This window comes from Gymnoscopelus microlampas (assembly GCF_963454915.1).
Source record: "Gymnoscopelus microlampas genome assembly, chromosome: 3".
Taxonomy (NCBI): Eukaryota; Metazoa; Chordata; class Actinopteri; order Myctophiformes; family Myctophidae; genus Gymnoscopelus; species Gymnoscopelus microlampas.
Genome location: NC_139940.1, coordinates 14845998 through 14871831, shown reverse-complemented (window position 1 = coordinate 14871831; position 25834 = coordinate 14845998). Strand labels below are relative to the sequence as shown.

The 25834-nt window shown below is 41.3% G+C and overlaps 1 protein-coding gene across 3 annotated transcripts; it reads right to left on the bottom strand.

Annotated features, from left to right (window-relative positions):
- Positions 1-25834, bottom strand: tppp (tubulin polymerization promoting protein). 3 transcript variants are annotated; one of them, XM_084051938.1, is made up of 6 exons: positions 25675-25689; positions 15789-15826; positions 11488-11568; positions 8674-8997; positions 2800-2953; positions 1-2361 (listed from the first exon to the last, which is right to left on the bottom strand). In XM_084051938.1, exons 2-6 carry the CDS (start codon positions 15824-15826, stop codon positions 2152-2154), a joined length of 807 nt encoding a protein of 268 aa, XP_083908064.1. In that variant the 5' UTR covers positions 25675-25689; the 3' UTR covers positions 1-2151. The 3 variants fall into 3 exon arrangements, with proteins under 3 accessions (XP_083908064.1, XP_083908065.1, XP_083908066.1); XM_084051939.1 differs by lacking the exon at positions 15789-15826 and having other exon boundaries at positions 25675-25834; XM_084051940.1 differs by lacking the exons at positions 15789-15826; positions 25675-25689 and adding an exon at positions 12480-12712.

Here is a 25834-nt window from a genome sequence, read left to right as displayed (position 1 = left end):
ATTTATTTTCAATAATGCACTATAAATGAACACACATCATACGATCTAATGAACAAAGCCACATGGCATGCACCGGGGTATAATAATTACATTAAGAAATTATTTCTTTTTTGAAAATAAGACAATATTGTTCCACCACTTGAAAAGGCGCACAGTATTTGGCATTAAGAACACGACACAGACCATATTGGAAATACTAAAGCAGGCCAAAGCTAGTACACTGACTGCTGCTGGTTTGGTGGCGATGCACGATTCTTCATCAGCTCAGGCTACAGATAGTGTGACGAGTGCATAAGGAACAGTATGTCACTATGTTTGAAAAATAGATATATAAAAGTATACCTCTCTTTATCAAACTTTCCATTTCTCTCACAGTATAATCCTTGTAGTGATACCATAGTAATGTATTGCCATGCCGATGGCACCCTAGAATCTCTATTCTGGGGGGGGACATTTGTCAAAAATATTTTTGGCAAAGAGATTTGGTGTAGAGTGACGATGTACAGAGCCGACTCATGTCAACTAAGTATAGAGTGATTTAACTGGTTAAATTCAGACAAATTTGTGGTTATAGAACTACAGTATTCAACAAAAAAAATCCCCTAAAAGTATGAAAAAAGTATTGATCTTACACCAATGGTGTATATGAGGCTAATTTTGAGTGGCATCCTGTATGTTTGACATTGTAGTAAAGATTTGTTCAATAATGTTCAACATCCACAATTACCATCTAATGTTCTCAATGCCCAATCCACAATTTCTCAACTTGACATAATTAGGAAGTTAAAGACAATTTAGCATATCCAAGAGTTTCACAACAGGCATAGCAGTTCAACTGAGACACAAATCAATGTATAGTCTATATATGCTTCCGAATCAAATGCACTATACCATGGGAACATGCGCAAAGTACAGCAATTACAGGGGAAGAAACAAAACATACTGTATGAAAGCAGTGTCTTAAATTAAGCCATGCGGCTATGGATTTTTGTTTTTAGAAATATACACAATCTTACCACAAATATATTAGAACTATATATAAATCTGACATGGTAACAATATAAGTAAAATGTTAAAAATACAATCTTAAAACAACCCAGTTCATGTTCGTCTTCTGTAGTAAAGGCTTCCATTAATCATAAATATTGTTTTCTTTTCAAATCAGTATGGTACATTGGGGGAAAAAAATATGAAAGGGTCAAAGTAAGAACAGATAAATTATGAGATCTGAATCAAATGAAAATGAAATGTTCAATGGTTTGTACTGTTACAAGGAGGCCAGGTTCAAAGATGGATACAGTATGACTTACAGTAGGCGTTTAAAGAATTTGACAATGTTTCAAAAGAGACATTAAGACAAAAGTTAAGTTGGACAGTTATAATAACTACATGGGTTTCTTCTATCTCTAAGCATTCTAAAACAGACACAGAAATGCTCAATCTATTAATGATTTTTGGCCAAAGGCAAAGTATAGTCTGAAAATGTGACCAACTGTGTAAACTCATTAAGTCGAGAAAATTAACAGCACGTCACATTAAGACTCAACAACTGATGTCATTGACGGAGAACAAACAGAGTTAGTGGAAAGATGGCACAAGCAATACTTGGTCTTAGCAAGAAATAAACATTGATTATGTCTGTCATTAATGCTGGGCCAGTACATATAAAAAACAACACATCTTGAATTAAAAATGCATTTCTTCAACTCAGTAATGGGAAATAGAATCATTTTACATGGAAAAGTGCAAGGTTTCATTCATCAACCCATTTCTCCCTGTCATTTGTTTTTCTTGGCATGTTCATTGTGCTTCATAAACACTTTAACAGGCTATAAGGCCCTGTCATAACAGCAAAGCTTCAATATTCATAGCATAGCCCACTTCTCTGATTTGCTTGTTTCAGTTGTGTTGTAACTTGCTATCAGAAAGGAATGTACCAGCTGATGATGATTTAGTAAAAATAAGATGTAAACAGTTTTCCAGTTCTCACACTTTCACTAAGAGAGGAACTCAAAACATCTCAGGCAGGAAAAGAACAGAGGCGGGTAGATAAAAAAAACAACACAAAATCCTATCCTTTTGTGCTTTCGAGAACTTTTTTTCTTTTGTAAATAGAAAATCATCTAAATGTTTGTCTCCTTGTCTCGGACCTCACATCGGTTTGGGTAGGGTGGGCTTGGTGACTTTCTTCTCATATGACCCGGCGTGTTTGTATCCTGCGACATAGCCGGACGTGTCCGCGACGTCAACACGCCCCGCCTTGCCCTTCCCTCGGCCGCTGGAGTCGAAGCGCTCCTTGTGCGACCCCGTGAACTTGGTGGTGTCCGTGAGGCGAGAGACTGTCGGGGAGGCCACAGCTCGCTGTGAGGGATGACACGTATGTTGGGAATTTATTCTTTATCGACTGTTGCTGAAGGATTTCTAACCAAATCAGTGATAACAACTTAAAAAACATAGTCTAGGGTTGCACCGAGGCCGTGACCCCATGAAACCTGCACCTTTCAAAACTGATTCAGGCACATGTACTTTCAGCTCTAAAAAATAAAAGTTTGATTTTGCTGTATGACTTTGAAGTGGATTATCAGTGTATCCCAAAAGTTATCTTATTCAAAGGTAGGCCTGTCACAATTATTACATAATCGTCTAATCGAAATTATTTTATATAATTGCAATTATTTTTGCATAATCGTCACAATCGCCATAATCGTCATAATCAATTCCATGTTAAAAAATGTCATATATATTTTTTTTAAATAAAAAATTGTGGAAATAGCAGATCTATAAACTCAAAACTCTTACTGTGACTCCTGCTATGATCGGTGCCTTCCCCTCAATCAGCTTGAAGACCTCTGCCTCAGCATCTTCTCCCGTCTTCTCTTTATACTTCTTCCTGGCCAGCTCCCCCAGAGCAGTCTTGAACTCATCATAGGTGATGGTACGACATGTTTTCTTCCTAAAGTGGGAGGGAAAGAAACCATGAAAATGGAGCAACATTTCTCACTGTACAGTTTGTAAACTTGAAAGCGAAGAACCTCTTGTGGAGAACATCAGTCTGTACCTTGACGTGTAAACTCTGTCATTTTGATTGAGCCTTTGTGCAACGTTTGAAACACTTACTTCATTTTACAATCAGTTATTTTCTTACCTCAGGAGTGCTTTTTTATTATTATTAAAGACTTTCAGTTTTAGATGTATTTATTTTATATACATTATAATTGTCTAAGGCTGCTGTAATGCTCCTCTGGGATTAATAAAGTCCAATCTATTCTAAACCGCGCTGTGCTTTTTGGAAACACGTGTTTTATTAACGGGCCATATTTTATGACCTCTCATTAGAGGCTGAGTGCTTGTAAGGGGACCAAACAGAGTAGACATGTGGGATCACTTTAACATGACAGGTTTAAGGACCCAGCGTGGAGACGGTGTCCTCTCGGACATAAACAGCAGGGAAACTTTCACTGTTTGGATCTTGTCTCCCCATGTGTCTCTCAGCCCACATGTGTCCTCTGTGAACCTTCACTGCCCCAGTCCAGACTCACACTGTAGACCAGTGGCTGTCAAATGGACTTCAGGATCCAAATGTATTTATCTCCCTTCAGTTATGACCCAGCGTACAACTGGACAACACCACGTCCCTTTATCTAAGTCATGGGTCTTCAACAGGGGGTCCTCAGAGTTACTACATGGGGGGCCGCCAAATCTTTGTGGTATGAACCTTTTTCTTCATATTACTTGAACCCAAGCATCGCCAAAAATAGCCGATGTACATTCTCACTACGCACCATGCTGCGACGCATAGTGAGCATGTAGATCGGCTATTTTCGGCAAAAGACATATGGTGTGTAGAGGGGAAAAGGAGCGGACCGAGTACAGAAGGCAAAGGTCAAGTTTACTTACAAAACGCTGACGATAGTGCTGTCAAGCAAGTCTATGAAATCTATTAAAAAGTTTAATCTGCAACAACATTTTATACAATATGTAGTGGGGGTCTCTGTTTCACCACTCTCAGCTAAGGGGTCCTTGGCCTGAAAAACATTGAAGACTCCTGATTTAAGATGTTACTGGTCCAAGTGGCTTTGAGAGCATGTCACCCTCAACCCAGTTTTGGGTGACAAGTGGAGAGTGGAGAGGCGCTACTGTAGAGTGATTCTGTCTCCACACTGAACTTTCCTGCATAGTGTATCCTATAGTTTACAGTAGTTATTGTTGTCACTGCCAACAATACCATAACACTGTACATTCCCTCCACTGACAGTCTGCACTCTCAGAGTTGTTTAGCTGGCCCGCGGCCCGTACGACTTCCATGTTAAAAGTGCATAGTAACACAAACATAAACAGCCCCATCGCCGTGGTGATAAATCACCTAAACAGCGGCCAGTTTCCCCAGGCAACTTGGCTGTCATAGCAACAAGCTACAGTAAACAGGGCTGTTTGGGTTTATTATTAATTTGACTCCCGTCGGTGAGCAGATTTGTTTGGGCGATCCGTCAGTGTTGAACACTTGAGAGCTCCGCTCCTCTGCGTCTGTTCCATGCTGTCTAATGTCAGATGAGAAACTGGACTTACAAGTTGGCGCGTTACTTTTTTTATCGAATGGGTTCCCAGATTGCTGCTTGAGGACGACTAGCAAAGGGTGACCATATATTTAAAAAAAAAACAGGACCCTTTATCACTTAAATCCGATTTCCAAAAATAGCCAAAAATAAAGGCCTATATATTTTCACCTAGTGTTTTCATCAGGATGGGGGACAATTATTGTAGTGACTGCACCTTTCAACAGAACAGAACATGATAAACATCTATGTGAGCACTCAAAACATGTAGTGAATGTTGAAAACCGTGACATTTTACTGTTTTAGAGATATTTGTCGGAAACTCGGGACACCCAGCTTGAAACAGGGACAATCCCAGCTCGAGACCCAAAGAAATTTGACGTCTCTCCGAAACCAAACGAGTTTCAGAGAGGCAGATTGTTCATTATTTATGGAATTTTGTTTATTTATTATATATATATATATTTTAAAGGAACCCTGTTTGAAAATCTTGGAAAAAAAAAAGAAAACAAATACAAATGGGTCAGTGACCCAAAAATGGTTCCCGAACCACTGTTTGGATGTGGTCGTGCTCGAGCACTACCACATCCATCCCCTAGACTCCCCCATGACAGGCAGACAATAAATCAGCATCGCTCTAGTCTAGAAGAAAGAACAAAGGCTACAGAGAACTTTTTCTCAAGCCAAAATTGCTGATATAAGCATGCAAGACGCTAAAAACTAATAGCTGCTCCTTTGTATCTGCTTCAATTCCATTCCATTTTTCCCTTCTGTAATCCCAAACACTGTTTTCATTTTGTCTGCTGTTGGACAAAGGCAGGATCATTTCCATGCTATCTGTATTACATACAGCCCTAGATATACAGTACAATATATTATATTATTATATCATGTCTGTACATGGTAACCCCTGTGTGTGTGTGTGTGTGTGTGTGTGTGTGTGTGTGTGTGTGTGTGTGTGTGTGTGACTGCTCTGCTTGTTGAACTTGTTGCTATCTGGCTACTCCCTATTATTATCACTACTACTATTTTACACAATCTTATTTTATTTGTATATGATTGTTATCCACACAGTTGAAGAAGCTTGAAGTAGAAGAATGTCCCTCCTGCTGCCTCCAGCTGTACTGCATGTGTATGTGACAATAAATGCCTTACAGTATATAGCATAAAAATGGACCTGAAATAATTTTCTTGGATCATCAACTACACTACAGTACATGTAGTACATGATAATCTGCTCGGTGAATGATGAAACCTCAGCCACAGCACGAGAGACGAATTAATTAGTCTGCAGTGCATTTCATTCACATCCGTGGTTTATGCCGTGTTATTCTGTCTCCCAGTGAGCCAGCATGGCCGTCAGCCTGGCAGACCGCTACAGCAGGCCCTTCCTTCCCAGAATAAATGAGGATTTATTGAGCCGTGTTGCCGTTAGACAGCAGCGCTCATAAAGCTGTTTAATTCTTTATGTGTTGGCGAGGAACTCCGGCTCTGATTAAAAATAAAGTGGAGATCTTGATCTCTTGCGTGGAAGCCCTCATGGCACGCATATACACGCATGCACGCTCACTCACTCCATCACGCCTGGAGCCAAACAGCTTAGAAACATGCCCCCCCCCCCCCCCTCCATTCTCCTCTTCTTATCCCAACGCCAAGGCTACACCCACTACACGCTGTGTTGAAACTCAACTGTGCAGCTCTACTGAACGCATCACCATAATACAGAGCTATGGACATATTCTGGATTATCATTATGGACTAGCCCAGTGATTCTCAACTTTTTTCTTTTTTTTTCCAGGACCCCCCAGTTTGTTATGGATTTGTCCATGTGGCTATATGGTTCCTAACTATCAGTTATCTAGCTGGGGATGCCCCGGTCTGGAACCCCCTCAATGACTGCTGGGGGTCCATGGATCCACAACACACAGAACACAAAACACAAAACAGTGAACGTGCATTCAACTGTGGATGTGGTTTGCTACCTCCCTGTTGGTTCTGTTTAGTTGCTGTCTGGAAGAATCATCTTTATTCTTTGCAGATCAGCCATGATGAAACAAATCCTTTCACATAGTTGCTTTGAGAGCATGGAAAAACAACAAGAAAATATATATAGAAGGCCACGGCATTCTTTAACACTTTCAACCTGGCATCCGTATTTTGGGCATGTCATTATAGGCAAAAATGTTCAACAGTCTACAAAAATAGCTAAAATAGCTGATCCTCAAGCTCACACGTCGTGAGCTTGTAGATCGGCTCACAACACCGTCGTACGACACAGTATAAAGTAGGGCTCAAGTGGTTAAATGTTAGTTAACCTCTGTGTACACAATATTGCCTGCCTTTTGAGAGACCTGAATTGGTCTCCAATAATCATGAATGCAGGAGGCAATATATTCTCAATACTGTATGTCTCAGTTTACATTGTTCTTTGTCCAGGAACCTGTCAGAACATCTGACGACCCCCTTCTGGGTCCAGATCCACTAGTGTAGAGGCGAATATTGGCTATGAAGCGACACGTTTTCCCAAAATCTTTCATCTCTGGCAGTCTTTGTGCCACACAGACTTCAACAGAGCGTGATCATCCAACAAAACAAGGTTGACAGTGGTGACATTATTATTGAGGTCACAGCTTATTATTATCTCCTCCAAAACCTGGGGAAGAAGTGCTGACTCCACCAGGCATGAGGAGAAACAGGATGAGCCATCATGACCTGAACTCCCACAACATGGGATATCGTATTATCGTGATATTGCATAAGCGTTATTTTTTTCCTGGTTTTAATCACATAAACCTTATTTTATACTATGGGATTGTATTATCGCCACAATATCGATATTGAGGTATTTGGTAGAAAGTATTGTGCTATTGTATTTTCGCCCTACAAAACCAACCCGATGGTGGTAACAATATCTGCTTCCTTATGATGTTTGTTACTCCTGGCTTCCATGGCAACGTAGTAAATAACAAAATGTCAAGGCTCTATTTTATTTTTTACGAGACTGGTCGACCTGCATTATCATCGTTGGTTGCTGTGGTAACGATGTAATGACTTACTGTAGGCATGAGTAATGCTCTGTCGTATGGTGAGTGTCAGACCTACAACCTCACAGCGAGTCGAATCGCGGCCCATTGTGAGCTTGTAAATCAGCTATTTTCAGTGAGTGACATTGTCGTACAACACAGTATAAATCAGGCTTCAGTGATTGAGTGTCCAGAGTGCAGACTGAAACACGTTTAGAAATCAGATTTGGATCACATTTCAATCCATCTTGGAAAGTGGTTCAAATCTGTTTGGCAAAAATCTGTTTCCATGTGTTGTTTTGCTGTTCAGACTTGATAAAAGCCAATCTGATTCCAACCTGGATAGGCCAAAACTAGGATTTGGCCTGCCAGTCTAAATATAGCCTTAGACAGTTTGGAAAGCTGAGGGTTGAGGACAGTGCAGAAGAGGAAAGGCCAGCTATTGTGCTGTACTTACTGTACTGCACTTTACTGTACTGTACTGTAGTTTACTGTACTATAATGTACTGTTCTGTACTGTACAGTACATGGGGTCCAGAGGCAAGTGACTTAGTCACTGCACCATCAATGTGCAAGTTCAGGTGCTGTAATGCTGTAGGTTTTTTCAAAATGATCAGGAACTCAAGTAATATACTCGTATACTGTATGTGCCATGATAATACCATAATATTCACATACTGTAGCCACTACTACTGTAAGGTAAGTTCCATGTCTATAAGACATGGAATTTGCAAAGTTGAGCACACACTACACAACACATTACAGTTTAGTAGCCAGTGCAGTAGCAAGTTGGGTGATGCTCTTATTTGACAATCAATTGTTGAACAAACACAAGCCATGAGGTAAATTCCAATCATATAGAAATGAATCTATATAAACCTTAGAATTTTTTTGTTAATTATTCAATGTTTTCTTTGTGTATACTGTGATTGTACTCACATGAAGTGCTTTGTGCTCTGTTCTTGAAAGGTGCTAAATAAAGGTTATTGTTAGTTGAATCTATTGCGATGAGGCAGTATGTCCACTCTGTCCACTAGGGTTCTGAAGCAGCTATGTGCACCTCTAGGTTGTTACAGTGGTCAGTGCACATTACTTACTTGACTTTGGAGAAGACAATATCCACATCGGTGGAGGTGATGTTCTTGCCGTCAATGACCCCACAGTCCTTACAGAGCTTGGACCAGTTCTTCCCATGCAGGTCCTTGCCTGTGGCGCGCGTGTCGCCGTGGATGGCGAAGCGCCGGAATGACTCCTCCAATGCGGTTATCTCCACGGGCGTTTTTGTCCCTCCCTCGCTGGTCCCGTTGGACTCTCCCGACAGCCTCTTGGACGCACGGTCCTTGGAGTGCTCGCTGGGCGGCCTTAAGGGAGTCGTGTTGGGATGCTTGGCTGTCTGGACCTTGAAGTCCTCATTGTTCTCCCTGAGAAAAAAAAGAGAAAGGTATTACAGCAGGAACAGAGAGGATGGACATCTGGTCAGTGTTTTAGTTGAGCCGTGAGAAGCGCAGTTTTAAACTATTGCAGTCTGTCTGTCCGTGTGTCTGTATGTCACTCTGTGACCAGAGGGTGCTACCATGCAGCTCACTTGTAGGCTGACTTTTTCTAGTAGGGAAAATGTAATGGAATTATTTTGTTATATTTACTTTATAAGTGCTCAAGGACCCCCAAAATTATATGTATTTGGCCGCAGACCCCCATCAAAATATTTTGTTCCAGAGACCCCCAGAACCAAAGAATAGAGTTAAAAATGTTCGCTTTAAACAATATATATTCAAAGATTTGCACACATTTTCACGATTTTTCAAAAAATAGCAGATCTACAAGCTCGTAGCAGTGCGGCACTCGGTGCTGCGCTGCTATGAGCTTGTAGATCTGCTATTTTTGAATAGCCAAAAGTGTAAAATTATGCTCTTTTTTTTTTTGCTCAAATGGAAAAAGTGACACAGACGCGTTCCAGGTCTTAATGGGTTAAGAGGACTAGTGTGGGCAGGACTAGCGGGAGTGTTGAAAATTGACACGAAAGGGGATCCCGTCGTGTCAAAAGGGTGACGTATGGTCAGATGTAGCCCCCAACTCATTATGACTTGAGAGTGAGAATATAATGCTCTCCTCAAGCAGGTTGTTCCAGGGTCGAGGTGTCATCCTTTGTCCTCAGCCTCGACTCAGGTACAACCAAATTCCCACCCGAGGACCTCAGGCTGTACAAAGGCTAACAAGGTGTTAATAAGTAAAAGATTTAATTGGGAGCCTTGAAAGTCATCAGTAAATTCTTCAAATCAATCCTAAAACAGACAGGCAACCAATGTAAGGAAGTTAAAACAGGAGTAATTTGTTCTGTTCACCTGCTTTTAGTTAAAGGTCTAGCAGCAGCATTCTGTACATTTCTATTTTTGCTTAAGACATTTTAAAACACCATTTATATAGTCAACCCGGGAAGAAATAAAAGCATGTATGATGTCTATAAAACTAACAACGTGTCAGCCAGCAGTAAAGACAAGTAAAGAGAGACATCCTTTAGTAGCACATCTTATATCCAAGACAGAAAGGGAGAGAAAGTGAGAAAGAACTGGTATGCAGTAAATACCAGCTTGTACACAGGAAAAGGAAATAGCTATAACAACAAAAGCTCTCTGGGGAGATAAAGTCACTTCAACTGCAACTGGCCTGCACAGATGTCCTATAGAAAACATGCATACAGTAAAATCCCAGTGTTCATTTAACTCAAATGTTTTTGTACACTCGCAGACTTACAGGACAAGTTGGTTCCTTTTCGTTGCTGTCGGGTGGAATCCATGTAGGCCTATGTCCAAAACCGTCCCTTCTTTATTATCTTTTTTTTTTTAAACATTTAAAATAGTGAAAATACGAGTTCTACAATCTACAGACTCACAACTTTGTGAGCTCGTAGATCTCCTATTTTAAACCATTGAATATAGGTTTAAGTGGCACTGAGTGCCGCACTATGAGCTTGTAGATCTGCTATTTTTGAAAAATCGTGAACATTTTTGCAAATCTTTTAACAACCTTTGTTTGACCCTCTTGCATGATGAAGTAGGTCGCGACGCGTTGTTGTGAGCTTGTCGATCGGCTATTGTCAGCGAAAGCTTTCCCCACAATAACAGAAAACAGAAAAGACGCTAGTATAGAGCCCTGAGGGACTCCGCTCAACCATATGGGGGTTGAAGTTGTTAAACCCTCTATACTTAGTGAAACAGACCTGAGTTGGCTCTGCACTTGTTCTGCTCTTGTTTCCTTCTACACCAAGTCTCTTCGCCAGAAAATAGCTGAGCTTGTAGATCGGCTGTTTCCGGAGAATGTCCCCCCCGCCCCCCCCCCCCCCCCCCCCCCCCATTAACCACTTTCACCCTGGTGTCCCTATTTTGCAAGCGTTGTGAAAGTTCTTCAGCATTTCTTTAATAGGTGGTTAAGTGTGTTGGCACAGAGGTTAAAGTTATTAATAGAAGCTTTGTGGAATTTTAGAGGGTATAATCAAGTGTCTGAACAGCACACATAGATATTCACACACACACACACACACACACACACACACACACACACACACACACACACACACACACACACACACACACAGACAGATAAGCTTGTATAAACATGCAGGAGGGCACGTGTGGACACAATAATATGCATGCTTGTCTATACACACACACAACACACACATACACATACCTCTAGTCTACACATACAGTAGTATATGTGCACTGTGCACTGTACATACACGCGCACACACACACACACACACACACACACACACACACACACACACACACACACACACACACACACACACACACACACACACACACACACACACACACACACACACACACACACACACACACACAGTTACATTATGTTAGGTGTGTGTAGTTTTCTGTTCACACAGTACTTACTTGTGTTCTGCCATGCTGGTACCAGACTGGGTTTCTCCGTCTATGCAAGTTGAATTGACTGTTTTTTGTTTTCTCTTTGTGCTGTGAAGACATAAAAGATGAAGAGAAACATGGTGAGTGTGTTTATCATTTGGCTAGAATGTGTGCAAGAGAGAGAGAGAGAGAGAGAGAGAGAGAGAGAGAGGGGCAGACAGACAGACAGACAGAGATCTAGAGATAAGAAAGTGAAAGTAAAAGAGATATGCCACTGTTGGGCAGAAACCTTGTATCTCCATATTTATTTATTTTTAAATCGCAGAGTAATGCACTACCTCGTCGTACAAGAGTGTCAAGCTAAAGTAGCAAATGATCAGCTATTTTCGAAAGATTTTAAAAGTGAAAGTGAAAATGGTTACGGTTAATTATTGAACCAACGAACAGTATTAACAAGAGCTTTGTGACTGAATAATTGGATTTGATCCATTGGAACACAGGTTCTTTATTCGATTCCCCGAAAAGTAAAGATTTTGGACATACAAGTTTCGCCCCCGACAACAAATATGATTGGAAAGAGTGTCCATATTGAACTACTTCAAAACAAATAAAGTACAATGAATCCACTGCTCATTGTCCTCTCCCCTTAATCATCCTCCAATAGAAATGTCTAATATTTATGGAAGATTCCACATAACGCATGACATTAGATGAATAACACGTGTCATTACAAAACATTACATTAATAACATACATAACGTGTGTGTGTGTGTGTGTGTGTGTGTGTGTGTGTGTGTGTGTGTGTGTGTGTGTGTATGTGTGCGCGCCTGCACGTGCATGCTTTTACCTCTATCTGAGAACAAAAAAAAAAAAATAGATCACCAGTTGTACTGTTTTGTCTGTTTTGGTGGTGTTGTTTTTAAAAAAGAAAGAAAAAAGAATTAGATTAGATCACCAACATCAGCATGTTAATGATACAGCACTCAAGCCAAATCTGATACAGTGTTATCAATACTTACCCAATAAACGCTCCACTCCAATAATCCTTTATGTACCCAATAAAAACCTTATCTTCAAACAGAACAAGAAAGCGAAAGATTCTCCTCGTTGCTAAGAGCGCACTTCACTACAGCCACCGTTACATTGTTTATGGAGTAATAACATCCATGCAACAGCTCCAACCTTTGTAGAGGGATGTGTGCTCACTGTCCTGTTAAGGGTTTGTTTTTTTAAAGCGGTGATTCCCCCTCTCTCTCTCCATCTCTCTCTCTCTCTCTGTTCAGATGATTCATTCAGCCGGAGGATTCCTCTTTAAAGACATCATCTCCCTAATTTGTATCTCCACACACACAGACCAACATCCTTTCGGAATCCACGTCTTGCTTCCACGTGTGTGGCAACTATTTTAACATCCGCATGAGGTCATTGCAATTTCAAATAAGCCATTTTAGCACACACTCTAATATCATAACCCAAACGAAGATCTAAACCAGTGGTTCTCAAAGTGAGGTCCCCAGGGACCCTCGGGGTTCCTTGACGGGGTTACAAATGGACCCGGTACAGGTCTGTAACTCTCAGAGTTACAGTATGGGGATCCTTGAAATTAAAAAGTTTGAGAACCACTGATGTAAACAAAGGTAATATGCAGTTGTGGTCGATCTTAAATGGCCTCTGTTGAAGAGTATCTTCCATCAGGGCAATGACCCCAGACAGACATTGAGGTAGGAATAGTTGGAAATAAAGCAACCAAACAAAAACACAAATTAGTGAAAAATGCTATAAAAGCGGTGCCAGTAGTCTGAGCAGCACCATAAAAAGACAGTGACTGACACCACAATCTACACCTCCAGCAGTAACTACGGAATAATTTTCCGCCTACCTTTCAGTTGTTCCCATACTTAGCTCAACATCCTCGAGCGACCTGCCGCGTTGCCATGGCAAAGCATTCTGTGAGCTAAACACCACCCCGCTCCAGCAAGAGGTTTCATCTGAGTCTCAGTTATTTTCAAATGACCCAATATACTGTACTGCTTTCACTCACTGCCCCCCTCGCTCACACACACACACACACACACACACATAAACACGCACGACGCCTTCTGTACAAGGCAATATGGGAGGAAAAAGGGGTTTGTTTCTGAGACAACAGTCGCCTCCAATCACAAATGTGAGAGTATACGACTGACAGCACCTGAAAGGCAACAAAAGCCCCAGGACTGGTGGCTGTGCACGAGGCCATGACATTGTACATGACAACGTTCATAGAGGAAAAACACAGAAGAGATTATTAATCTCTATGAATAATGGCATTCACAACTATGGACACTGGGTGTCCATTGTGTGCTGTATACGAGCGCTTTCTCTGTGTGTCCCTGACCCGTGTCCATCTCTTCAAACACACACACGCGCACACACACACACACACACACACACACACACACACACACAAACACACACACACACACACAAACACACACACACACACACACGGAGACATCGCAGAGTATCACTGTTAGTTATGCAGTCATATGTCATCGACGGCTCAGGCCAAGACAAATGAGACAGAGAGAGAGAGTGAGATTGATAAAAAGCTCCAATCTGTGTTTTTACAGCAGATTGTTTATAAATATAGACATGGACGTCACAAATGGTCCGTTTACTGATTAAAAGAGAACCTATTTAAAACGTTAAATAACAAATACATAATTTGTCTTTAGTTTAGCTTCCCAGCAAGCACAGTCAGGACCTGGACCAATCAGTGACGTCTCGATTGGGGCTAGATCAAGTCAAACCAAGACAAGTCAGATCTGGCCCAGAATATCACCTGATTTCAACCAAAATTAATCCTGACCACAAAAACGTCACTTCCAGGACGTCATCTAAACACATTTCTCATCACCCAAAATTGCTGTCCAAATGTCCATATGATGTCCCGGTGAAGACGTCCTGTAAATGACGTAAAGATCATCCCCATATGGGCTGTGATCTGGCCTAGTCCTGAACGTCACCGGGGTGATGACCGGGCGTCATCATAACGTCATCATGACGTCATTGTGCTTGCTGGGTTAGTTTAATTTGAGCAATGGTCGAACGCAGAGGAAAGGTAAACAGTAAACACTAAGAATATGATCAAGTTACACATTTTACACTGAAATATTTATAGTCGATTAATCAGTCAAAATATAAATCAATACCAATCAGGCAAAATAGGCCTACTGTACTCTGCTTAAGGTTCTACTATAGCTGAGGATTATCACTATTTAATGATGGGAGCAATAAACTGTTGCTACCAGTACCAGCTGGCTACCATCATACAAACAATTGCTGAAATCTGGAAGCCTTAGCATCAACATCAAATATAACCAATTATTTTATTATTTTAATCAATTAAATTGTCTCAGGACACTTTACATACAGAGCAGAGACCCAACATTTCCCCCAACAAGCATTTGGCAACAGTGGAAAAACAACCCTTAAGCTATTCATACTTGTGTCACGCATCAAAATAGCAGACCTACAAGCTCACAAGGCATCGCGGATGAGACGTCTTGTGATCTTGTAGGTCTGCTATTATAGGCAAGCAACACTGTTGCAGGACGGAGCATAAATTAGGCCTCAAGCAGAACCAGGCTCCATCATCAGCTGCAAGAAACCCAAATCAGTTTGACCCTATTAAAATCGCTCACTTAATCAACTTTCATCTAAAGTCTGGAGGAAAAAAACATTATGTTGCTCAATGCGCTGGCAGGCATAGGGCTTTTCCATTATATTGTACATACTAGCAATCATGTAATCTGCCTCTGTGAAACAGGCTGATTTCCGATCATCACTGATGATAATCAGTGTTAATCAACCAGGGTCATGTCCCAAAGTTAATTCTTAAATAATAAATCATTCATTTAATTCTTAAATAATTAATCATTCATGGGTTTCAACAACGTTATGATATCATTGTGAAATAAGAGCAATTTGCAGTTGCAGTATCTCCTAATAATTTGGGTTCCTGATGATGCACGTGTCCCAGAGGACAGGACGCATCCGGTTGCTTGTGTTGAACATGCAATAATTCTGCACCGTTATTACACTGAAATTGGCGACCTATCGAATACAACTGGTGTCTTATGGAATACTGTGACACTAAAGGGTCACTAATGCTTTAATATCTGAGCACAAAGGTGAGAAGTTGACAGCTCATCTGATAAGATTGATGTGTGAGGTTGTTTATCAGACATACGCATAAAGTGAGGCCATATACAGAATTCTGATTGTTAGTGACATAGTGTCATGGACTTCCATTAGGTTCCATTGCAAACAGATTTTGTTTTGACCTTTTAACATGAAATGAAGAATCTTCTTCACCATTCATCTGTAGTAATGCAGATAAGTAACATATTGTGATAGATTACATTTGATTTACTGTATTTTGTCATGATAGAATGTCATGCCACAACTTTATTTGCAATTTAACCCTAAAAACAAATAAAGAAGAACCCCTAGCATGACCGCTGCAATAGGTTTGGGGTCAGAAGATGAAACAGACAGACATCAAGCAGTCATATGGTTCATGTATAGGTCAACGTTTTGGACAAAAGCCCATAGTGGGCACCTGACTGCAGGGGCACAGGCGCTAGCGCAGATGATTAGTGCGCAGTGAGGGTAGAGGATGCCAGGAGCACCAGCGTCAGTCTGTGTCAATCATGTCTCAACTTGCAATAGACATTATTTCACATGAACACCCACTCACTCTTTTATGGAACAGCATCAACTTATAAAATAAATACAGAAACGTTCTGTACACGTTTAGCTACGCTAGTACAACTGAGGTTTATTTTATATATATATATACATACATATACATACATATATATACATATACACATATATATATATATATATATATATATATATATATATATATATATATATATATATATATATATGTAAGAGAGAGAGAGAGAGAGAGAGTTCACTTTTATACGTATTGACAGATGCACTATTTTAAGTGCTTACTAGCTTGTTTGCGTGTGTGTTGTCCACACACGAAGACAAGTTCCTAATAACCTACATGTATTTATAGACCTGTTACTCTGAGTCTCTCCAACTCTTACAATAGAGTACTCCCTCTGTGTTATCCTTTGTCTCGTGGAGAGCAGCAAAACTCAGTGTGAAACAAAGGGACCTTTTCAATGTCGTCCCCTTCCAATTTATAGTCTGTACAATCAAGAGCCGGACTCCAGTCCTCAGCACAAGGACAGACTCTAGCCTTCAGAACAACAGGACTACTCCAACACATTATGTTCAAGATTACTAAAATTATTCAATCTGTCTGTTGGAGTGGATTGATGTACTGAAGCTCTATTACAGTGTTTTCTGTTGTCCAGTTGTCTTGTGGTGTTTTTAATTACTTCTAATTATGTCTAGTGACTAGTCTTGCTTTTAAGTTCACCACTGATGCGAAAATCTACATTTTGGCACATAAATAATAACTTTGACCTTATCTTAAAATAGAGATTTTCTTTAAATCGATGCTCTGCAAATCATGTCAATTTCCACTTATAGTCAAATACAGACACCGCAAATTATGTTAGTGCACTTCCTCTTTTATGCAGACTATTCACGTTTTACTTTTCACTGTATACCATGATGGGGTGCACTGTGGTAGCTCACTATATAGTCAGCTACCACAGTAGCACGTCAACCACATAATCAAACCACAACATCCTTCCAACATCCTAGACTTCTGGCGTCTATGCCATTGGTTCTCAACTTGGGGTCCGGGGACTCCCAGGGGTCCTTGGGGGGGGTTTGCTGGTTCCCCAGCAAAAGTAGTTAACATAGCGTCACAATCATTTTAACCACTTTATCCATGTCACCTTCACCTTCACCTATCCCATAACCCCGGAGGGTCGTTGGGGCACCACAGACGATCTGTTGACAAGCTCTCTCCATCCCTCTCTGTCCTCGGCAGCTCTCATTGCCTCACTGAGTTTCAAGTGAGTCCATTCTCCGATGTTATCTTCCCATCTTTTCTTCTGTCTCCCTCGTCTCCTGCCACCTTGTACGGTGCCTTGCAGGATGGTCTTTGCAAGGCCTGAGGATCTGGTGATGTGTCCGTACCACCTCAGTTTTCGCTTTATGACAGTAGTAAACAGGTCATCATGTGGGCCGATGGCTTGGCTGATCTTTTGCCGGACTTCCTCGTTGGTGACATGTTGGGTGTAGGATACCCATGAGTCTTCTGTAGCATCTCATCTCCATGCTCTGTATTCTCTTCTGGAGCTCTGCTGTAAGGATCCAAGTTTCACAAGCGTATAGAAAGATTGAGATGACAAGTGAGGGCATTAGTCTCATTTTTGATGCCAGACTGATGTTTTTGTCTTTCCATATGGGCTTGAGTTTTGCCAGGGCAGCAGTAGTTTAACGTCCTGGGTACGACGTTAAACTGCATCCAATCTGGAGAGGGATGGGCGCCGCCAGGTTTAATTGCCCAAGACACACCTTTATCCATGTATATGTTGGCTATTCAAAAACAGCTGATCTACAAGCTCACAACACGTGTAGCTTGTATATCTGCTATTTTTGAAATGTTCTTATAAATATCTAAAATGTTTGGAAATTGTTGAATAATTTACCTTTTTTAACAAAAAATCTTCTCTTCTGAGGGTCCCTGGCACAAAATATTTTAAGATGGGGGCCCGCTGCCAAATATATAACAATTTCCTTGACATGAAAAACTTTGAGAACCAATGTTCTACACTCTCTACACACACTGTCCTGTCTCAAGAGACTGAGCAGTCCTGGAGACTGTTTTATTAAAAGCTTGTTCCTCTGGTTTGTCTTATTGTTAGCCAGGCCAATACCACTGTGACACTCAAACCATCAGGAAAGCACACTGTGAAGAAAGAGCTCAGTTCGGAGCTCTCCCCAGGCTGGCAGAGGGAGAGTAGCGCCCAAGATTACAGCTTAGGCAATTTGCGAAAAAATGGGTAACAAAAATCGTGGGATAAAAAAAGTTTAGGGGAAGAAAAAAAAAGTAGGCAGGTGAACAACAGTGGCTGTTAGATGAGCTCTCTCCCGTGTCCGTTTTCCGACCCACCCCCGCCCGGGGCACAAAAGTCATTTGGCCAGGTCTTTTCTTTTCTTTCTTTTGTTCTGTGCGTGCGTGTAACTGAACAACCTATGTGTTATGGCTTGGCAGTCCTGTAGAATCTTTATTTGATTTTTTCGCGTCAAGGACACCCAAATTGACACATATCAAGCCCACGGACCCCCATTTGAAAAGATATGCCAGGGACTCAACCATTTTCATTTCTTGGGGGTCCCAATCTACACTGTAGTATCATCATCAATGTTAATTTAACTCTGAGAGTGTACAAATAGAACCAAATGGACCATAAGAGGTCCATTTGGTTCCATTTGTACACTCTCAGAGTTACGGACACATAAGGGTCAATTTCGTTCCCAACTATTAATTTGGCTGGGGACCCCCTCAAGGACCCCTGGGGGTCCCCGGACCCCACTTTGAGAACCACTGCTGTATAGGAGTGGAGGGCAGCGCTCCAGGAGTCCCGAGTTAGTGTCAGCAAGTCTGCACTCTCGCATCATTTCTAGTGGACATTTATGCCAGTAACACTGATGATTTCTTTGCACTTGACAGCACAGATTTCTTCTCTGAAACGTTCACCCCCTGAATAGTGATGCTAGGGTTCAAGTGGTTAAATAAATAAATAAAATGTTTGCCTTGATCTCAGCATGTGCACTGTTCTCTCTAGGCTTCCTAACTCAGGAACATTGGTGTCGGGTACCTCTACTGCCGACCAGGCTACCATTGTGACACACCATCAGGTGAGCAGACTGTGATATTACACCAGGTGAATGACAGTGGTTGTTACATTTGCCGACCCACCCCCACCCCGACACAAAAGCGAAGTAATTTGGTAAAGGCCAGATCTCCAGAGACAAATCTATGACTGGATGACAGCGTGCTTCATATACACTTGCCTTCTGGCGATGCACTGCACAGATGAGTGGTCCATTTTGAACGAAGTCTATTTATATCAACAAGATGCTGCCATGGCTGGAACGTTCCATGCATTCCCCAGTGAATAGACTCAGCCAGCAGACAATAAGCAGGCTGCAATACTATTAGTTTGGTAGTTGCCGTAAAATACACAAAAGGACACAGTCGTTAGCTGAGTGATTTGAGAGGTTTCTGTGTGAGTAGAGTGTTGAACAGTAGCCTGCACGCTGCCTCCCATCATGCCATCATGGTGACTGATCATGCTGAGATCCCATCTGCTTTATATCTCCAGATCACCGTCCTGGCACAAGCAGCTGCTCTGGAATGCTACGCCTCCATCAGCCAATCATATTAAGAGAGAAATTACCAACACACACACACACACACACACACACACACACACACAAACCCCCACTGCTCATGACTGACCCTAATCTAATCGAATACACCTTATCTGCCATATGACATCAAGGGTAGCTTTGCTAGATAACACTTTGATGAGCAAACACAAGACGTCTGTCCCTGTCCTTCCTGACTCCCAAGCTGTTGAATGACATTCCCCCCAGACCCCAGTCAGGACTGCAGACTCACTTCCACCGCGGTCTGACAACTCACCTCTTTAGACTCCACCTCACCCCCTAGCACTCCTTATTCCTTTGCATCAATACTGCCAATCGGTCGGACAGTGCCCAAGTTATGCCCAGGACAGACAGATACACACAGACAGACAGACAGACAGACAGGCAGACAGACAGACAGACAGACAGACAGACAGACAGACAGACAGACAGACACATCGTCCATGTTCATCGGTCCAATCTTACCCTTTGTATGTTGCTGTGGATAGGAGCATCTGCTAAATGCCTAAACAGTAAAACATCCTCAGACAATGATGTCCAATCTGTGTGTGTATGCAGGTTTTCACTACTAACAAATACAAATGATCTGGTTGAACCACTTTCAACCTGGCATCCCTATTTTTGGCATATCAAACAGGCAAATTTCAAAATCTTCAAACATCCTAGGCTATTTTAAAATTGCCAAGAGAGTGGGTGGACAGTGGACGGTCAGTGGACGTCATAAACATAACACATAACATATCAGACATGCGAGGCACACCGTTGCTCCGATCCGCACCAAACTTGGCACAAACACAGACTGGGGTCTGCCATGAGAATAGTCACACCAGAGGCCATGTGTGGCCACCTGGCCCATGGTGTCGACAGGCGCACCGTTGCTCCAATCACCACCAAACTTGGCACAAACACTGTTCAGGAGTCTGCCATGAGAATTGTCACACCAAAAACCTAAATAGCACACATACAGAATGGGGCACTACAGCAGTGTTTAACACTTCTTTTCTTGTGTTCCTTGTTTCTTAAGTTATAGTTAGGGTATTACTTTACTGTTGTGTGCAATGTGTCTTCCTTATTTCTTAGTTTTAGTTAGGTTTTGATTTATACTTGTGTACCTTATTTTGTAGTAATGTTCTAGTGTCTCCTGGTTTCCTGTGTTGTTGCTGTTATACCTGTTTGTCTCACCAGTCCTGTGATTAGCCAATATTTTGCACCTGTGACCTTTTAGTTGTAGCCTATCCCAGTGTTGATTGTCAGTTAGTTCACATGTGTCTAGTTAGTCCTTGTGTATTTATACCCCCTCTTCCCTACTGTCATTTGACATATCCATGACAGCATAACTCGTGGCAATTGCTCTGCTCAGCAAAATATAGGACTACATTTGAAGTGTGTCTGAAAATCTAGTTTCTAAAAATTGAGAAAATATTAGATCTATAAAAAAAAGATAGCAGATCGTGTTGCGACATGTGAACTTATATCAGCTATTCAACGGTATGACAGAGTATAGGGCTTAACCACTTACACATGGAACTTCATCGACCGGAGTCCCCCAGGGGTCTATACTAGGCCCCCTCCCTTTTCCCTTATACACCAAATATCTTTGCCGAAAATAGTCGATCCACAAGCTCGTTTGTGCCGAAGGTTCACTTCCAGAACAGGGACACTATGGTTCATATGGTTAAGTGGTTAAGGTGTGCTATTTAGTGAATTCACATGGTGTGGTGATGGAATGGGACTCTGCTCTCTCTCTCTCGCCGCTGACCAAAAAACAAAGAATTTTACTCTTGCATACTCCTATACATAATGTAACAATACATATCTTGACTCTTGAACCAAAGTGACTAGATACTGTCATTTCAAATGCTGTCATCCCAGTGGGATCAACATGTGCTGCATGTCAACATCAGCATCGTTAACTCCTGACCTACTCTGCTAGCTAGACTGAACCTCTCGACCACTTCCAATTTGTTGCAGCCACGTCCCTTCGTTTCACAGAGACATAAGTCCCCAACCTCCCAGTCACCCCACTGACACAGACACACACAGACTTACATCACCACAAGGATGCACGCATGGCTCCCAGGTTCACTACCCTGTCACTGTCAGTACACACACACACACACACACACACACACACACACACACACACACACACACACACACACACACACACACACACACACACACACACACACACACACACACACACACACACACACACACACACACACACACACACACACACACACACACACACACACACACACACACCCTTATATATAAGGAACATACAGTTCATTATGTATGTACACTAACACACTCACGTAGGGGAGAACAGGGTAAGATGAGCCAGTGGGTAAGTTGAACCACCACCTTTATCTAGAAAACTAGAAAACTGTGTCATAGAAGTCATAACTGTTCATGGCCCTTTGTCATAGTTGCTTAATCATAATTTCATTTGATAGAAGACATCCTGAAATAAGGGTAAATGTTTAGATTTTACTGCTATCTCATTTTGCCTTGGTTCCAGGACAACTTAAGTGAAAAGTGGCTCATCTTACCCCGTTCTCCCCATTGTAGGTAAACACAAATACACATACATACACACATACATACATACACACAAACCCACGCACCACTCTCCCCCTCCCTTCCCCCTCTCCTGAATGAAATACCAACAAGGCATTGTTGTGCAGTTGCAATGTGCTTCAGCATCAATGTTACACTGCTTATTGTTAGCAGCAGTGTAAAAGACAGCCAGAGGGTCCTTATATAACCCCTTTAATTATGAAAAAGATAGCAATGCCAGCTATAAATACAAAGCATTCTTCGGGTCAGATTTCATACAGTACATTATATGAATTCTTAACCTGATCAGTGATATAAAATAAACAGGAAGGCTTTTGAAAGGCTGATATTATGATGCTACCATATCATCCATGGTTTCTATTTCTACTGAGATTCCTGGTATAATTCTTTCAAACTTTGTAATGATGAGAAATTAAAATGTGTCTTGTGTATTTTACATACAGTACATAGATGCTTCTCAATCGGAACAGCTTGGATACAGCAATTCAATTATCTACAAACCGGAGAAAGTTTGAATATCTAAGAAAAATGCGTCTGTTCAATAAAGTACTATAGTGATTCAAGCAGATTTTATTGTATGTTATTTTATACAATGTCATAGTGATGATTTGTTATGTAAATTGTGTTTTATTTATTTTAGGTATGACTGCCATATAGTAGGATTGTCACCTTTTTGTTTGTTTGTTAGAGGACCACAGGGGAAATAAGTCCTGGACTTTATTGTGTTTTATCATCGGATGTCCTCTAACCAACATATCGGTTTCTTTACAATTCAAATAAACTTGCTGAGTATCTGGTTAAAAGTTTAAAAAAAAATACTGTTTCTCTCTCTCACTCGCCATCTCTGTCTTAGTATGACAGAATAATCTTAACAAAGGGGGCAGATGTCATTTAATTGTTTTATTTTACCCATAAGCATAACCTTTAGTTTTTTTCAACCTGACCTCAATATGAGCTAACTAATGGCAAAGCTAGACTAATTTACACATTGAGGTTAATTGTTTATGACAGAACCCAGTGGCTTTCAGACCAGTCAGTACACTGCAACCCAGAGTGCAGAAAATCTGGGACAAACTGGGGCGATGAGTGTATCTTCTCGTCATGCGTACCTAATCCAACATATGGAGAGAAACAAGACTAGGACAACATGCATTTGAAAAAACATGTTACCTTTCCTTTAGTGGATGCTTACATGTGTCTGAACAGCAATGCCTAAATCAGGATTGGCGGACTAGGCCTAATTCAAGCTGCAATGGAACAGAGCAATGATTCATGATGTGGCTTGCTTGGGATCCAACATCCAAGCATACTGGGTCGTGAATTCATGGAAAATGTTAATTTGGGGCCACAGTTCAAACAAGTTGGAGAACCACTGCCATAGGTTAATGTGGTGGCAGGTTGACCTAGTGGTTTAAAAATGGCCTATCATAGGTTCATGGGTTTGATCCCTGAAACAGGTTATGACACCATCAACAGCCTCATGCCCTGTCGTCGAAGTACCAAATGTCCACCACTGCCTACTGCTCTGAGATCACCAACTAAATGCCTAAAATATCATATTAAAGGCGATGTAAGTTATATTCTTTTGTTAAAATAAGCGCTGAATGGCTCTATATTCCCATAGTAATCATTGCTATAGAGTGTTAATTCAGTAACAGGGGTCTCCCTGTCTCTCCAGCACTTTAGTAAATAATAAATGCATTTTCAGGTTGAGATACCAATTTATCTCATTCAATGAGGAGAGAGAACTCATACAGGATACAGGATAAACAAGTGATATTGGAAGTGTTGAAACTAAAACACGAGCAGACATTATTGGAATTGGAACACTACCAGGAACAAAGAAACGGAATGGGGATCCATGCTTTCATCTAGTTTAACATTTACAAGAAGAATTGCTGAACTGAATTACCTGTCTTTTAGCACAAAAGTAAGGTCAATAGTGTTTCCATACTTACAGCTATTATCTCATTAGCAACATACAACCTGGCAAGGCTGGCATCATCCAGCACAATGTCAGCAGCCACTGGCCATCTGCACTGCGCTCCCATTTATATGTCCCATATATAGACAGGTTTCCTGTTAGTAAACATTGAGAGGAATATGACCGCGCAGCTGCGGGGGGAAGCCTATGGGTGCGTTTGGAAATTACGCACCGGAGCACACTCGCCTATTAGTTTGTATTGGCCAGTGCGCTCACTGCCGCTCAGGGCTGTATTTTCGAACGCGCCTTCCACCCCCAGGCATGCGCAGATTGCGCATTCTGCTCTGTGATGACGTCGCTCGGAAACCCGTCTATAGCAGTGGTTCTCAAACTTTTTAGCTCAAGACCCAAAAGAGAAATCAGATATTTGCCTGGGACTAGTGAAAACAGTAGTTCTACTATTTTCAGAAAATCTTAAACATTTGTTTTAATTTAGGGAATTTATTAGGGGATTATTTATTTTATTTTATTCATTACATCATTTTTTCAACTCATGATTTTTTTTGTGAAAAAATATATAATTAATGATAAAAGTTTGGAAACAACCACGCGACCCACGAAAATGGATCTGTGACCCACAAATGGGTCCCGACCCACTGTTTGGGAAACAGTGCCATAGTAGGCCAGCTCATACGCAGGTGCAGGTAGGACGACTTTCAACAGAGACAACACTAAACCCACATTTTCTCAACAAATGTCATGTTTATTTCACTTGACAGCGGTGAGTAAACCCTATAAGAGCATATTCTAGCATGAGACGTGATTACATAAAGCAGCAAATGCGAGAAGAGAATTCCTCCAGGAGCAGTGAGTGAGTGTGGACCGGGAGACCACGTGATCATTGTTATTATGGCAAGGCATAACATCTGAGGACCAACACACACACACACACACACACACACACACACACACACACACACACACACACACACACACACACACACACACACACACAACCCCCCCCCCGATATGGAATTAACTTAAACCCTATCGATGTGCTTATGTCTTGATATAAGCTACTGCTTAATTCAACAACCTTAATATATTGCGTTGGCATGTCATAATAATGATATTACAATAATTGACAATGTTTTTTTTTTGTCAACTGAGAAACAGATTTTATATTTTGATGTTTAGCACAATACCATGATCGACCAGACCAAATTTCTCTTGGGGGGAAACAAATAAACATAAACAATGCATGCAGCTCCACATTTTACGGAATAAACGCATAATAGCCCTAAATGCCGTCATCCGTCCGTTACCTGGTGAAGCTTTAATGTGTTCTTCAATGTTATGTCCTGTTGTTCTTCGTGCAGATTTCCTTCCTTCGTCAATTCCACAGAAGCATAATTGCGCGTCCGTCGAGGCGCGTTGGAGGATGAGCGACACTAGAGAGACACTGATTATTACTGCTGCTCTGCT

What these genes read in the sequence shown, in the direction of transcription:
- tppp (XM_084051938.1), bottom strand. Translation starts at nt 15,826, where the DNA reads ATGAATGGTGAAGAAGATTCTTCATTTCATGTTAAAAG. An exon ending in ATTGTCTTCTCCAAAGTCAA is followed by an intron (nt 2,954 to 8,673) that starts GTAAGTAATGTG and finishes CTCCCACTTTAG; the next exon opens with GAAGAAAACATGTCGTACCA. An exon ending in CGATCATAGCAGGAGTCACA is followed by an intron (nt 2,362 to 2,799) that starts GTAAGAGTTTTG and finishes CATCCCTCACAG; the next exon opens with CGAGCTGTGGCCTCCCCGAC.